The 15,346-nt window shown below is 33.9% G+C and overlaps 1 protein-coding gene across 2 annotated transcripts in view; it reads right to left on the bottom strand.

Annotated features, from left to right (window-relative positions):
- Positions 1–685: 685 nt before the first annotated feature.
- Positions 686–15,346, bottom strand: part of LOC106068472 (snRNA-activating protein complex subunit 3-like) — a 28,856-nt gene continuing 14,195 nt past the window's right edge. Inside the window, exons 3-10 of one of the 2 annotated variants that reach the window (XM_056010253.1) lie at positions 6,534–6,632; positions 6,218–6,314; positions 3,980–4,096; positions 3,335–3,481; positions 2,474–2,556; positions 2,019–2,180; positions 1,510–1,617; positions 686–938 (exon numbers count right to left, since the gene is read on the bottom strand). In XM_056010253.1, the coding sequence (XP_055866228.1) occupies positions 791–938; positions 1,510–1,617; positions 2,019–2,180; positions 2,474–2,556; positions 3,335–3,481; positions 3,980–4,096; positions 6,218–6,314; positions 6,534–6,632 (961 nt within the window). In that variant the 3' untranslated portion in view covers positions 686–790. Of the gene's footprint in view, positions 939–1,509; positions 1,632–2,018; positions 2,181–2,473; positions 2,557–3,334; positions 3,482–3,979; positions 4,097–6,217; positions 6,315–6,533; positions 6,633–15,346 lie in introns of those variants that run through there. The other variant, XM_056010262.1, reaches the window with a different exon arrangement.

Genomic DNA, 15,346 nt, shown 5'->3' on the forward strand with positions numbered 1-15,346 from the left:
TTAAAGTGAACCTTTAATTGTATAAATGATTTAGTAATTAGTGATAAACATTTTCAATTATAAGCCTTAAACTTGTGTTTTTGTTTGTGACCTCACATGAAAATTTGAATTGTATCACTGCACGACCAAATGTAATTATGAACGACTAAATGCAAGTATAAACGAAGCTATCCCAAGATGTCTAGTTTGATCTATATCAAGTAAAGTGTAGTGTGTCTATAGAGTTGTGTTTTTATTTTAGGGTCCTACAGTCGTAACACTATGGTTTCCATGGTGATATAAAGAACATGCATGTCAAAATTTTTCAAGATTGGTGAAAGAGACTATTCCAAGCATACATACTCCTTACTATTTCCTTTAAGTATCATATATATATATATATATAAATATATATGTGTGTGTGGCTGTAAGTAGGCAGTTCTTTCCCTCATATGTTTTTTTTTTTTTTTTATTTTGCAGTTCTTTCCCTCATATAAGTTTTCTTTTTTTTTTTATTTTGCTTGTTCATTTAACTTCAAATTGTTGATAGTCTCTTTGAAAATTAAGTATTAAAATTAACAAATATTTAGATTTAACCACACTACGAAGTTTTGATGCTTGACAACATTCTAAGATAAAAAATAACTCACTAGATTAAATAAACTGTAAAATATTTTTAATATGCAAAAAAAAAAAAAGAAAATCCTTTTCAAAAATTAAAAAATGTATTGGCACTTTTTTTTTCTGTTAAAAAATTAACACAAAAGTCAGATCAAAACAAAGGAACGAAAAATAATAAATATTAATTGACTTATTTCTCTAAGTAGTACTGGCACAAATGGTTAGCTTGGAAATTGGAAGTCTTGATTCCATCTTTAGTATATAACAGAGATTTGAAACACAAACGACATAATAATGTTGAATTGCTTGGAAGCAGAGGTGATCCACGTACAACCCATCTGTAAGACAATAACATTTGTACAAATTATTGAAACACAGAAACAAATTAGTGGAGGCCAACTAGTCATATTGTCAGATAAATGACTAAAAGTGTTATGACAGATAAATATGCTACATTCAAGATTTTAATTGCTTGAATTATTCCTGTTTAACTGTGAATAAGTGCATCCACTCCATTTCTAGCACATTAAATCCTACTATCATCTCATTTCAGTGCAGGAGTTGTGTCTGGATGTTTTTGAATAAGATACATTAGTTCTTGGGATAACAAATTTTTTTTTTAATTCAACCTCGAATAACATTGTACAATAAGCAATGACCACCACAAACTTTGAAAAATTGTAATATTGGAAAGAATTTGTTTAAGAAAGAGACATAAATAGAACTTATAAAATGAAAGTTACAGCTAAAGGTAGCAAAGTAAGTACTCTAAACCAAATCCCTGGCAGACAATTGGTTTGTCAGCATTGAATGGTGAAAGCTGGGTCTGGGCAGCCTTTAATCTTCATTCTCATAGATAAGTCTTATTATATTGTAGTTAAGAGATTACTGCTAAATTCCATTACTTACTTAGCTGACAACTTCTCACAGGCCTGGCAAACAGCATGGTATTTGGATCTTGAAACTGACAACATAGGATAAGCTAGTGGATTTTTGTTGTCATCCTCAGTTAGAAGTCTGTTAGTTAAAGACTTGGATTGTAGAGATAGTTTACATAGATTTATACATCTATTGCCATAACTAAACATTATTACACTTTGTCAACGTATTTAACAAAAGATTTGATATTACAACTTTAAATATACAATCCTTGCTAAAATGAGAGACTGACACACACAGACAAACAAACAGGTGCTAAAATATCACTGTAATTTTGTGAGTCACCATCACTATGATATCACCAGGATGTCTCACCATTGAGAAGCACTTCCAGAAGTGCTTCTCAATGCAATTGATCAAAATCCAAACAAAATTAACACAAAGTCTGAGATCTTAATATTTTATCACTCATCTATGAGAGTTAAAAATGACATTTTTATAACAAATATAGGGAAACTTGAATAAATGGAACCACATACCTGAGATCTGTAAATAACACTACATGTTCACAGTTGCCTTGATGGAGAAACAAATAGTTCTGGCCAATGCGGATGTTTAGATCAAAGAACTGAGTATCTTGCATGTTTGCTGTAGTCATTTCTGTATTAGGCATGTGCTCTTTGGCCCACTTTAGTATTGGTCTGTTTATAAAAAATAAAAAAAATTAGAAGCACTTTCTAATACCAGCATATCAAAAATATATTATTTTTAAATGCAGTAATACTTGTTGGGTTATTTTTTCTAATTTTTTTTTTTTTAAAAGATCTATGGCTTGACCCTTTTAATTTGTGAAAAAATTTCTAAGTTCAAGTCAAGAAAGATAAATCTGATACAAAATCCAAAGAGCAAAAAAAATAGTTTTGTTTTTTTTTTTAACTGGGGAGAGAAATAGTGGTCATTTTGTGCACTAGCAAACTGTGACATTCTAACCTACCTGGAGTAGTCTACGTTGTCTGGTTGTCTCGTGTCATTGTAAAACACATTCTCAATGAAGAAAAAACTAGACCTGTACAAATCCTGAAGAAGAAAAACAATCTTCATAAGCAAGAGAGTTAACAGAGTAAGACAAGCTCAGACAAGCTGTTGGGGTAATATAAAAAATAACATTATAAGCTAGCCTGACTTCACAACATTATAAGCTAGCCTGAATTCACAACATTATAAGCTAGCCTGACTTCACAACATTATAAGCTAGCCTGACTTCACATACTTCAAAATTTCTTGAAAATTAGCTTGGTTTTGGACCAAGCATTGAAATGTGAGTTTAGAACAATGCATACTTAGATCTAGCCCAAATCATTGCTTTCATTTTCCTCATTTCATTATTTATTATATAAAGATAATCATGTAATGGATTTTAGGTCCTTAAATAATTCAGTATCTTCATCTCAACATGACGACCTAATGCCGTGGTTTAGAGATATTGCTGAAATCGAAAGCCGATCACAAAACTTTTTTTTTGTTGTTATTTTCACCAACATTTTTATTAAGATTTTTATTTCATCGGCTATCAACAAATAAATTCCCACATAGAAGTTTGTAGACCAAATGCTATGCAGCCATTGTTGGGTTAAATCGGTAACGGCCATTTTTGGTTGCTTTGGTACTGAATGGGGTATATAAAAATGGCTTGTAACATTTTCTCATGTAGTTGACTTATTAGCTATTGTATGTTACACATAATCCATATATAAATATTCATATTTTTTAAGACCCTAAGGATATTCCTTAAATTATTTATTGCAATTATTGCCAGTAAGAATGTGAAGAATACTGGTTAGGACAGGTTATTTACCCCTGCTTTCTGCAAAGTGGATGGGTCCACATCAATAGCATTACTGTAGTCACCAGGTATAACTGCATCTGATGAGCACTTAATTTTATCTCTCAGGTCTGTCAGTGATTGATTTCCTAATACCAAATAAGATTCTCTTTCTTTCATCTGGAACAAAACAAATAATAACACTGAGAAAGATTTGTTCAAAGTTATTCAAGTTGTACAACTAGTTTGAAAATAGTGAAGCTAATACAACTAGTTCAACCTAAGGCTAGTTACGGGCTTCCATGCTGAGTATTATGCAGCTAAGTCTAACTGAGGTAACACTCAAATACTAAAATCCAATTACACAGGTTAAAGGCCAACAAGATAAGTTAGTTGACGCTGGTAGTGAATGTCAAATAAGTTTAATAATAACAAAGGGAATGTTGAATGTCATTAAGCTAAATCTATATGTTCATAAAAAGCTGGCCCTATCTAAAGCCATCAAAGTAGTCTGTTTTGATTTGCTATTCTTTCTAAAATCTTACTCTTGTTTTTACTGTAAATAAATAAGTATTTAAAAAAAAAATTCTAAATTTTGACACTGAAAATATCATACAGAAATGCTCAAACGTATATAGATTGTAAACATAAATTTCTCTATTTCAAAAAACCAGTCACTGTGTTATATGCCACTCCTTGTGGAATGCATCTTGTGACTTGAACAGTCAAGATTACATTTGGAGTTGGAACTTGAAATTCTGGACTTATCTCCCCATTGGCAGGTCTAACATTGGCCTGAAAGATATAGTTTTGAAAACTTCATTGCAAAAGAAAAGAAAATACAGCAGATAAGAAACATGTGATATACAATGACAAAGTAAACCTAACAAGGATATTTCCATAAAAAAAAACATTACAAAAGGCCAAATAGCATCAAGAAGCTAAAAACAATCACAATAAATAAAATGGGCACCTAGCATTAGTTGGGGAAAGTAAGGATAGTTGGTCAATGAGCTGGCCACATAACTCCTTCATTAACATTCCAACATAGAAACAAATGACTTTACATTATCTCCCTTATGAGATCATTAGGTTTGAAAGTAGTACTGTACTCTTTTTTTTTTATAACAAATAGGGCCATATGGAATATTGTTTTACTAAGTTAACATTTTGTTCTATCCTCTTGTGGTCAGATCAAAATGCCCTGGGTATCAGGGGTGCCACCCATGAGACCAAGTAAACCCTGAAACCAGAATTTCCAAATTTTACAAACCCTGAAATCATAAACCCCAAACTTTACCAACCCTGAAACGTACCGCATATACAATTTAAGCACCAAAATTTTACGAAAGAAGAACAGTATTAAATTACTACCTAGATCTATATCATAATATGCCCCCCATGTTTTAAATATGTAATTAGTAAGCCTATCATTATAATAAATAGAGTTTGAGTGTATTTATTGATAAAGCTTGTAATACAAGTTAAGAGGATTTAGTACAATTTTATATTAACAATGTTTGTAACCCCCCCCCCCCCCCAAACACACAGTTATTTTAAATGATGTTTCTCTCTTAACATTTTTTCCCTCATTATTCCTTTGAAGCAGCCTACTTTAATCAACATTGATAAAACTGATTCCATCAATGTACATGCATGGACCTGTAAATCTATTGCAACAAGATAAAATTGATTTGAGATTTAGTCCAGATCTACTCCAAAATGAACATTACGATTTAGTTTCTAATATTTAAATGTAGACCTAGATGGCTAGAATGTGCTGGACTGCCTATACATAATTATAATTTATTTGTATAAATCTATTGACCAATCGATCTTCAGGCGAACGCAAACTTAATAATTTAATTCTTCAATCATTGATTCTAGTTCTGATCTAAAAATGATGTAAATATCCTAAATCTAGATCCTACTTCTATAATACTCTAGACATAGTCTAAGGCTCTATGTCTATATGGAACCTATACAAATTTAAAAATATAAAACACGGAAAAAAAAAAATTTCTCACTCGTGAATTTTTTTTTCTTTCTATTTCTAGATCTAGGACTAGCCGCTAGGTACGCGAGTAGATCTAGACTATATCTATACTAAATACAAGACTTTACAGTCTAGATCAGATCTAGATTGATCATAGAAATAGATCTAGACTCTAAATCGAGCCGATTCAAGGCGCGTTCCGTAGATCTAGAAATTCTCTATAGATCTAGATCTAGAATGTTTACACTTTTTTGTCACTTAAAAAAAATACTGTACCGGTAAATAAAGCTTAGTGCGCATGCAAAGTGAAAGTCTCGCGAATAGCGAGATATGAGACAGGTCGATTTTGTTTAAAAATGGCGGCTCGCGCGATCGGAACATAGACATAAATATATATATGTCTATGGATCGGAACTAACAAACTAAAATTAACGGGGGAAAATGACCAGAAATTTCGAAAAAATCTAAATCAACTAAAACCCTGGATTTTTACAAAATTGTAGAAGGCAAACCCGGAGGGAGGGAAAATCGGACCCCTCAAAACCCGGATTTCCGGGTTATTCCGGAAAAGTGGCACCCCTGCTGGGTATAGAAGTATTTTTTTGATCAGTAATAGAACTCTGCAAAATGTAATATTGTATCCATAATTTGTGTTGAATTTTGAAAAACATACATTTTTCTTGGGAAGGATTGTGCCACTTCTTTGAGGCCACAAGTTAAACAAAAAACACACACCATATCAGTTTGTAATCATATTAACTAGTTTGAAGAAAACAAGGTATGACAAATGGCATAAGTTATCTTTGGTAGATCTATATTTTAATTTCAACTTCATATGTTTTCGTTTAATGAAATCAGGGAAGTATAAAACCCTGAGACTTTTTAAAATGAATGTTCTATTGTACTGATATACCACCTACCATGTACTCATCCAGGCAGTTGTACTTCATTTTTCTAAATAAAGACACTTTAACAGCCGTATTCTCTTGTCTCATTTTTCTGTGCAAAATCTGATGCCTGGGATGAAGAAATATGAACATTAAACAAATTTTAATATATTAAAAAAAAAAATATTATTACAAATTTATATCCACATTGAAAGAAATGAAAAGCTTGTCAAGTTTTTAGGCTTTGTATGAGTTAAGTCTTTTTTTTTTCTCAAGTATTTTATTTCTATGAGGTATTGAAAAATAGAAAGATCATGAAAATTGAGGAAATAAAAGAAACAAATGTTACCTAACGCTTTCCAAATTTAAGTCATGGGGAACAACTGTCATCTGTAAGATTTGACCCTTGTCTGTAGGCTCTTGACCACTCTGGTATAAAGTGTTACTCCTGATGAACAGAACATTGAAAAATGAAGGATCATAGATAACTAAAAAAACAAAACACCAATTTTTTAAGAAGTGTAAACAAATATTTCTCATTTATAATTTCTCCTTTAACTAGATTTGAATTTAAAAATTCTTCAAAGATCATCAAAGTAGCTGATAATATAGTTGTCACAAAGAAGCTACCGGGAATCTATAGAGCTATCCAATAAGAAATTATCCTTGTTGATGATCTATATATATATATATAAGTAGCAAGGCACACATTGTTTGTTGATGACAACAACATTATATGAAACACTAGATCTACCTTTCTATTAATATATATACATAATATATATAGAGAGAGATTAGATCTACAGACTAATAATCATCATCTAAAATTAATCAAAACAAACCTGTCTGCTTAAAAAAAATCAAAATATGAAACATAGCTCAAATGTGTATTTAGGGACTTAAATGTGTTCTCCATGGACATTCCACTATTTTTTAGAAAGCTTATATCAACTCACTTTCTCTGTCTGGTAAAAAGTTAGTACATGATATTTCTCCCACAACCAATCTCTGATATTTTGAAATTTGGCACAATTATTTCTTGTATCTGACAATACAAGAATCAATAAACAACTAACCAATTATTTAATTAACTCTATGGTAATTAATTATTTTATTTGGTATCAAACAAGGAAAAAAAAAAACTAACCAATTATTTAATTAACTCTATGGTAATTAATTATTTTATTTGGTATCAAACAAGGAAAAAAATTGTACTTTATTATGGTGGCATATGTTGAATTAGTCTCCTTGAGGAGGCTCAAGCCCTGAGTTCAAATTCAAATCACACTTTTAAAGCGATCACTGTAACATTTACCCAGATAGGTACTCCTTTCTTCATGGATGCAAGCAGCAAAGACCCATTTTGGGGAGGAGGGGGGGTCAACTATCCAAAAAAAAAAAAAAAAACCTACTAGAATGATAGTACCTAGATGCCTTCATGACATTTATATAAATAACACATTTACCGCTATTTTTGCAGTAATAAAAAATAATAGGCCTACTTATAATATATAGATGTATTTAATGCATTTTTGTTCAAAACTGAAAACAATCTAGTTAAAATTCAAGTCATAATGACATTTACTTGGTTTTTAAAAAAGATGAGATTAAGGCACTCAATGGAACAATGGACTGATTCGTTTTTAAAAGAGATGAGATTAGGCACTCAAGAGTAGTGGAACAATGGACTAATTGAAAATAGATTTAGTTCAAATGAAATTTTTTATTAGGCACTCAAGAGTAGTGGAACAATGGACTGATTGAAAATAGATTTAGTTCAAATGAAATGTTGAGAGAAGTGACAAGAAGAACAGAAATATTAAAGACTTCTACTAGAAAGGACAAAATGGTTTCTTTAGGTCTACTGTAATGACACTGCAAGCATATCCCTAAATTAATTTGTATGCATGAAGCCTAACAAGTTCCTATCTACAGTTTATAAATATGTAGTTGGTGTTTCAATTATAAATAAAATTTTGTTGTAACTATGTTAAAAGTTAGCTCTATTTCTAAAACTTACTAGATTTAATAAATGTATAATTCAATAGGTTAAAAAAAATGTAAAAGTCTAAAGTTGTCTCTATTTAATACTATACATTAAAATTCTTTTTCTGTGTCAATGGCAACATTAAAAATAATTGATCATTGATGTAGGTCCTAATTTATCATTTAATACCCATAATAAAACATGTTAGATCATTAAATAGTTTAAACATTGCATATATTCATTTTTGTTTCATTGTTTTTGTTTCAGAGTCATATCTTACTGTTGAGAATGTGTTACAACATATCACTGCCTGGTTGTGTGATGATCACCTGTTTCAAACCTGCCTGGTTGTGTGATGATCACCTGTTTCAAACCTGCCTGGTTGTGTGATGATCACCTGTTTCAAACCTGCCTGGTTGTGTGGTGATCACCTGTTTCAAACCTGCCTGGTTGTGTGATGATCACCTGTTTCAAACCTGCCTGGTTGTGTGATGATCACCTGTTTCAAACCTGCCTGGTTGTGTGATGATCACCTGTTTCAAACCTGCCTGGTTGTGTGATGATCACCTGTTTCAAACCTGCCTGGTTGTGTGATGATCACCTGTTTCAAACCTGCCTGGTTGTGTGGTGATCACCTGTTTCAAACCTGCCTGGTTGTGTGGTGATCACCTGTTTCAAACCTGCCTGGTTGTGTGATGATCACCTGTTTCAAACCTGCCTGGTTGTGTGATGATCACCTGTTTCAAACCTGCCTGGTTGTGTGATGATCACCTGTTTCAAACCTGCCTGGTTCCATCAATGTTGTTCTACAAGAGTTTTAGGCTAGGACGTAATATTACTACTTAACAATCTTCATGACATCTAACTGTGAGGTCTTATTATAACCGTTCACTGCCTGGTTGTTTGGTATGGTTCAGTTTCAAAATGTCATCATGATGGTCACCTTTTCGACCACTTCTACTTTGTCACTATTGTATAGACTAAAGTTAGTCTTGGCATCACTCTTGGTTATTCTTACAATTGAAAGAATGTTTTTTCTTCTTAAATAATGTCATTCTCTGTTAAATCTTGATCTAATCTAGAAACCCACTAGAGTCTATTTAATAAATTTACTTCTATTTACTCTTATTAAAACTTAGAATCTACATTGTATCTAGATTATTCCAGATCTAGATTTTTAAGGCTAGGATATTCTATTCAGAAATATTCTATTTCTAGGTCTTGTTACTCAACTTACACAGGCCTAAGAGTAAAGACTAAGTTTAGTTACAGTTGATAACAGATTTAAATAAATTTAAATAGATCTAGAGTAAAGTGCGAAGTTCAAGAAGCCCTGATTTGTCGAGAGGTTCGAACAGTTCACTTTTTATTGCTAAAACTTTTTTATTTCAATGTTTACCAAATTACTACTATATTGCTACTGCACATGCACCTTTTTTCTTCACTTCCGACATAAACTATTTCCTTTTCCTTGTAAAGGCTAAGTTCATGGTGAGGTCAAACTCATGAGGTGTGGAATTATTCTTTTTTACTACCCAGTAGTGAAGGAAATGGGTCATGGGCTTAAGGATATTTTTAAGTCTGATGGCTCATCAGCTTAATTTCCTTAAAGAGACTATTTGAAGTTGTGGAGGGTGAGAAATGGTGCAATGGATGGTATTCTTGCGCTGGAGTAAAAAGAAAATGACTTCATAGTGAAAATTAAATATTAAAACATGTTTTTAGATATATTTTCTTTGATCTGTTCGAACCTTCCATCAACCCGATCGAGCTTACTAACTGGGGAAAAATCAGCTCGAGGAAAAGTACCCTTGGCGTACCTACCCTACACCTCTTTGACCTCGTATTTAATTTTAACTAAGCCTAGTGATACATTAAATTCAATCTATTTTTATAGAAAAAAAGGTGAGGAATTCAGAGATACCATCAGTTTTTTCATAGGTCAGACCTTTACGGTGCTATAAAAATCCAAACTTGAAAATTGCTGCCAGCGGGCGTAATAGTTAAAACAAATTTTTAATCTAGAGTCTAGATTTTGACTAGAATCTAGATCTACATCTAGATTCTAGAATGACTAGACTCCACATAGATATAGAATCTAGATTATTCTAGATCTAGGTAATCATGAAGATGAGCGTCAAAAATTAATGATTCGCCGAAAATTCAAAATTTAAAAAAAAATACAATTAATAAATATAAATTGTGTTTTTAAAAGATTTTCTTGTAAAACAGAGAACTTTTATATTTATATGACATCAACAAAAAGCATTAGCGACGTCAAGGTTGCTCAGCACGCTGCCATTTTGTTTACAATGATGTCACAGAGGTGTTGCCAACTTAGTATTAGAAGCTGAGATTTTCTTTTTGTTTCACTTGCTTAAACCGGTGATGCACGCTTGTTTGTAGGCGTAAATTATATAATTAACTATATAAACTCTTTTTTTTTCTAACAATTATATTAATAAAGTTGCAATAACACAAATATATGCTGAACTTGTTTTTTTTTGTGTTGATTTGCTTTTTTTTTTTGTTAAGTCTATATAGCCTAGATCTAAATATAAGATGAATATTATGTTTTGTTCTGTTGTATTTGAGTCACTGGTAAAATAGTAATCCTGTAGTAGTTTCTAATATTTAGGTGATTTTGGCCAATATAGTGCTAGAAAGGATGACATTGTGGCCCTCTTCTACTGAGCCACGGATAAAAGAATCGTCAAGAAGAAAGTCAAGCTGTAGTAGCCTTGTAAAAAAAAACGTAGAAGGAAATCCAAGTCTAGTAACTAAGTAGGCTAGTAGTCGGTCGACCTGAGAGTTGTTACAAGTCTAGTAACTAAGTAGGCTAGTAGTCGGTCGACCCGAGAGTTGTTACAAGTCTAGTAACTAAGTAGGCTAGTAGTCGGTCGACCTATAGAGTTGTTAGAAGATTTTAGAAAAGTAGCGATGTAAAGAGAAGTGATTAGGTCACAGTAGAAGTCACGTGAGAATTTAAGCAATTATAAAAGTCTGTATGAAGTAATTGACTAGTTTTTTGTGTGCTCGTCTTTAATAGTAGTTAAGTATCTGGGCAACAAGCTGCTAAGAACATGTAGATTTCATTTCACATCAAGACATATTTCATTGTATATTTCATAGACAAGATATTTTGGGTGTTCATGGGCGCCCGCATGATTTTTTGCAGGGGGATGCAAGTTACCGCCTATGGCTCAAAGTCGTAGCTTCAATTTTTTCCCCCCGAGCATATTAAAGAAAAGAACTGGTGTCCCCTCGCCCCCCCCCCTACCTATGTGATATTAATTTCACTGTAAATGCATGACGCGTAGGACGTATTCATCTTCTTTTTTGAAGTAACGTCTGTATGATATAAGATAAGTAGATAAATAGGCCTATTTGTTTCATGCTCTTGCTTCGTTTTAGGATGTCAACAAAACTGGTTGAACTGAGCATTAGTATTGCTTGAAAAGAGAGACGTTAATGAAGAAACTAACAAATCCAGATACGGACTGTAAAGCAGTGTTCTTTAATAATCCCAAAATCCAAATACATGTTTTTTGCTTGGTGTGTCTCATGTCAACTACAAATTATCGGCAGCACTAATTCATTACCTAGTTTGTCTGCCAATAGTCTCGCCTTCCTCAAGATGCCATCCCTGAAGTGTTCCTAATCATGGTCAGTTTGGTTTTTGATTATGTCATTATTGTGACTGCTAGTGTGCTTTTGAGCGGCCATTTATGCTAAGATGGACAGACTGCAACGTACAACACGGAAACTGGTTCAAGAACAGATGAATAATTGATTCCAATTAAAACACACATCAGAAGCACACGAGAAGCAGGCACTGATTACACATAAAGCAGTTTGTCTGGTTTCACTTATAGTAGGCCTAACTATTTTAAAATGCACCAAACATGTTGTTTTGTTTGTTCGTCAAATGTTTTACATGTTTCGGATGTTCCTTCAGAGTTGAAGATAATTACTTCCTAGTCCAAACCTCTCGCAGGACGACGGGGGATGGGAGTGTGCAGGGTTTGAACCCTTGACCATCAATAAATCTGAACGACAATCCAGCACGCAAACCGCACGACCAGGCAGCCATCCAACTCAAAGATCTTCTCAAATTGACAGCTGCCTAGAATTTTTCCTCCAGGACAAAAAGAAAATAACATTTTATCATATTCTAGGCCTTTACTAAATATAATGATAGCTATAATTATGTGCAAATGAAAAAAAAATCGTCACGACTACGTGCTACAGAATTTTGAATTGCAAGCCCATAATAAAGCGTGCATGGTCGGACATGAACTACAGATTAGCTTATTCCAGTATATTACAATTATATAGCTTATCCTCATAAACTTTATTTCAGGGAAATCACTACATGCCAAGTTGCTTCATATCAGAAGTTAATTGATTTGAAGGTGTAAAAAAACATGACAACTCTCTCGCGCGCTTAAAGATTGCACGAAACAGGAAAGGCTCGAAATTAACTATCAAACAATTTACAGCCCAGACACCAGAACATAACATCTGGCATAGGTTTCTGTCACATACTCGTTAGAGATTCAATGTGGCATGGAGTGAGTTAATAGTCATTTGACTATCTCGTACCTTATTTACGAAGAAATAATTGGTCTGTACTCGACCACGGGGTGAAAACCTAAGTTACCTTTTGGACTCCTGTGAGTGAAGAGATGTATGTATGTATTGTGTAAGAGATACGAGATGTAATATAAATGGGTTCTAAGTGATGTATTTCCATGGCTGGAGTTGCCAAGTTATTATGCACTATTTTATTATGATTATTAAATGTTTTGTCTGTTGAGACGATGCTTGCTTCTAAATATATGTGTTGTGGTCAAATTACTCAGTGAACATAGTGGCATTACGCAACGACAAAATTGATCAGGATAAAGTTATTTAATGTTTGCACAAGGAACATTCTAACAAGGTCAGAAGAGGCCCTAATGCTATACAAATAAACATTCGCGTTATCAGCACATGTCAAAGATATGACAGTTTCGAAACAGCTTATGGACCTGATGTAATCAGAAGAAAAAGGGAACATTATTGAACCCCCAACCCCCCCTGGCTACGCCTATGCCCAGTAGTGGTCTTAGGGGTGGCAAGTGGGACAACCTTTCCAGGCCCCGCGATTGGAGATTCCCTAGCACTGTCAGCTTCGAAAACCAGAACACTTCTCATATATACTCAATATCTTTGGAAATCTTTCCAGGCATCTTTATAATACCAAATACTATTTCTATGTAAGCTCTTAACATGACATAAACTTCAGCATCACGAGGTTTCTGTAAATCCCGTTAAGTGTGTGACTTTCTGGTTGGATTTAGCAATGAGAATGTCAAATGGTAGCACAACGAATAACGTGATGCAAGAAAAATTAGAAAAGTAAAACTGCTGTAGCGCGCAGTCTTAACAAAAATTCTAGCGATTGTAGAGCACCTTTAAGAAAACAACACCGCATATAATGGGAGAACAGAGAAACAAACGAACAACGGTGATAGCCGAAGTCGACCCAACCATGCAAGTACATCTTCGAAGAATTAAGAACGCCGAGACTCACGGCCATTACATCGGGCATAGGATTCAAAACGAGCATATGAACATTATGGCATCAGAAGTAAAATGGAACATTATTGATAAAATCAAACTTGCAAAATATTTTACAGTCATTCTTGACTACACACCTGATGTTAGCCACAAAGAGCTGATGTCCCTTATATTGAGTTTTTTTGGATGTGTCCTGATGTTGACAACTTAACAGGAAAGGGTTTGTCATGGCGCTTCTTGCTGCGCTGGTGAACCTTGGTCAGGACATCGCCGATTGTCGTGTCCAGGGATACAAATACAATGGTGTAAACTTGAAGGGAAAGCACCAAGGAGTTCAAGCACACAATATTCGCATCAACAATCGACCTTTTGCGCTCTTCTTGAGGCGACCATAATCTTAACCTTCAGAGTGTGTAGCAGAAATATTATTATGTAGTTTGTTGATTGTTCATGAACAAATGTCTTAATCATTAGTTACGTTGATTAAACTTTAAGGCAAAATATTTCATAAAGTACATTATGTAATGTAGTCAAACGGCCAATAGTACAGTACATACGTAAGGTACTATGTTTAGTAACAAAAATAAGACCTACAGCATTAGAGGCGGACGAGACATTTAGTGATGTGATGTGGTATGGATATATATCCTACACTTACGGCTTAGGGCCCCACGCACTGCTAAGGCCGCCTCTGCCCATGCCTCCTTCAGTGAAGTCTAGTAGGGCGTCGGCGCCGTAGGCGCCATTATCCCGTTGATGGTTAGAAAGGCTGCTTTTATCCAACCACCAGGCCTGGACATGGGGCTCTTCACCCCTGTCCTGTCTGAGGCCTCCAGAGTGTCGAAGTCCGACAGCCATCATCAAATACAAGGCAGGACTATTACAGTAGGCCTACACACGAAAGTATCTTTTATCCATAAATTGTGTGAAGTCACCTTCCAGGAGCTTCTTGTAAACCAGAAGACCACGGAAAATCTGTTATAAGTTATAAAATGGTTTCGTTTTAATAATTTACACCTAGGATTAGAGTGGGTTCTATGACAGTGCGTGGCTCACTGCGGTCGCATAGGTTGCAGTGACCTAAGGCAGGCTCTGAAAAATATCAGCGTATGCTACTCACTGTATAATAATAAGCTTTTTTTTTTTTTTTTACATAAATTAATTACCCTTTTTAACATCGTTTACCGTACTTTCAAAATACAGCAAGAGAAATAAATAAATAGAAATCGCTATATAATGACAAGCGTGAGAGACATAAAATGCTTGGGCTTGTGATAGCTACATATAAAGAGGCTCGAGGTTCTCAACATCGGACTCAGAGTTGTGCTTACTGAGCAACTAAAATCATTATTGAAAACATTTTCCCTGGATACCCCCCCCCCCCCCCCAAGTGATCCTGAAAACAGATTGGACCATATAGTGCTCTGAGCATGCTATAAGCATGAAAAATGCTCTTAATGCTCTTTTTGAAAATAAAAACTATTTAAAATAATATATATGGAATCTGGTCTAGCAATTCATAAAAGCTATTTTTTTAAAAATCTCAATCCAGATCTTGTTCTATAAAATAGGCCTACAGACGTAGGTAATTCAAAAAAAAAAAAAAAAAA

Source organism: Biomphalaria glabrata, chromosome 1 (assembly GCF_947242115.1).
Source record: "Biomphalaria glabrata chromosome 1, xgBioGlab47.1, whole genome shotgun sequence".
Lineage (NCBI taxonomy): Eukaryota > Metazoa > Mollusca > Gastropoda > Planorbidae > Biomphalaria > Biomphalaria glabrata.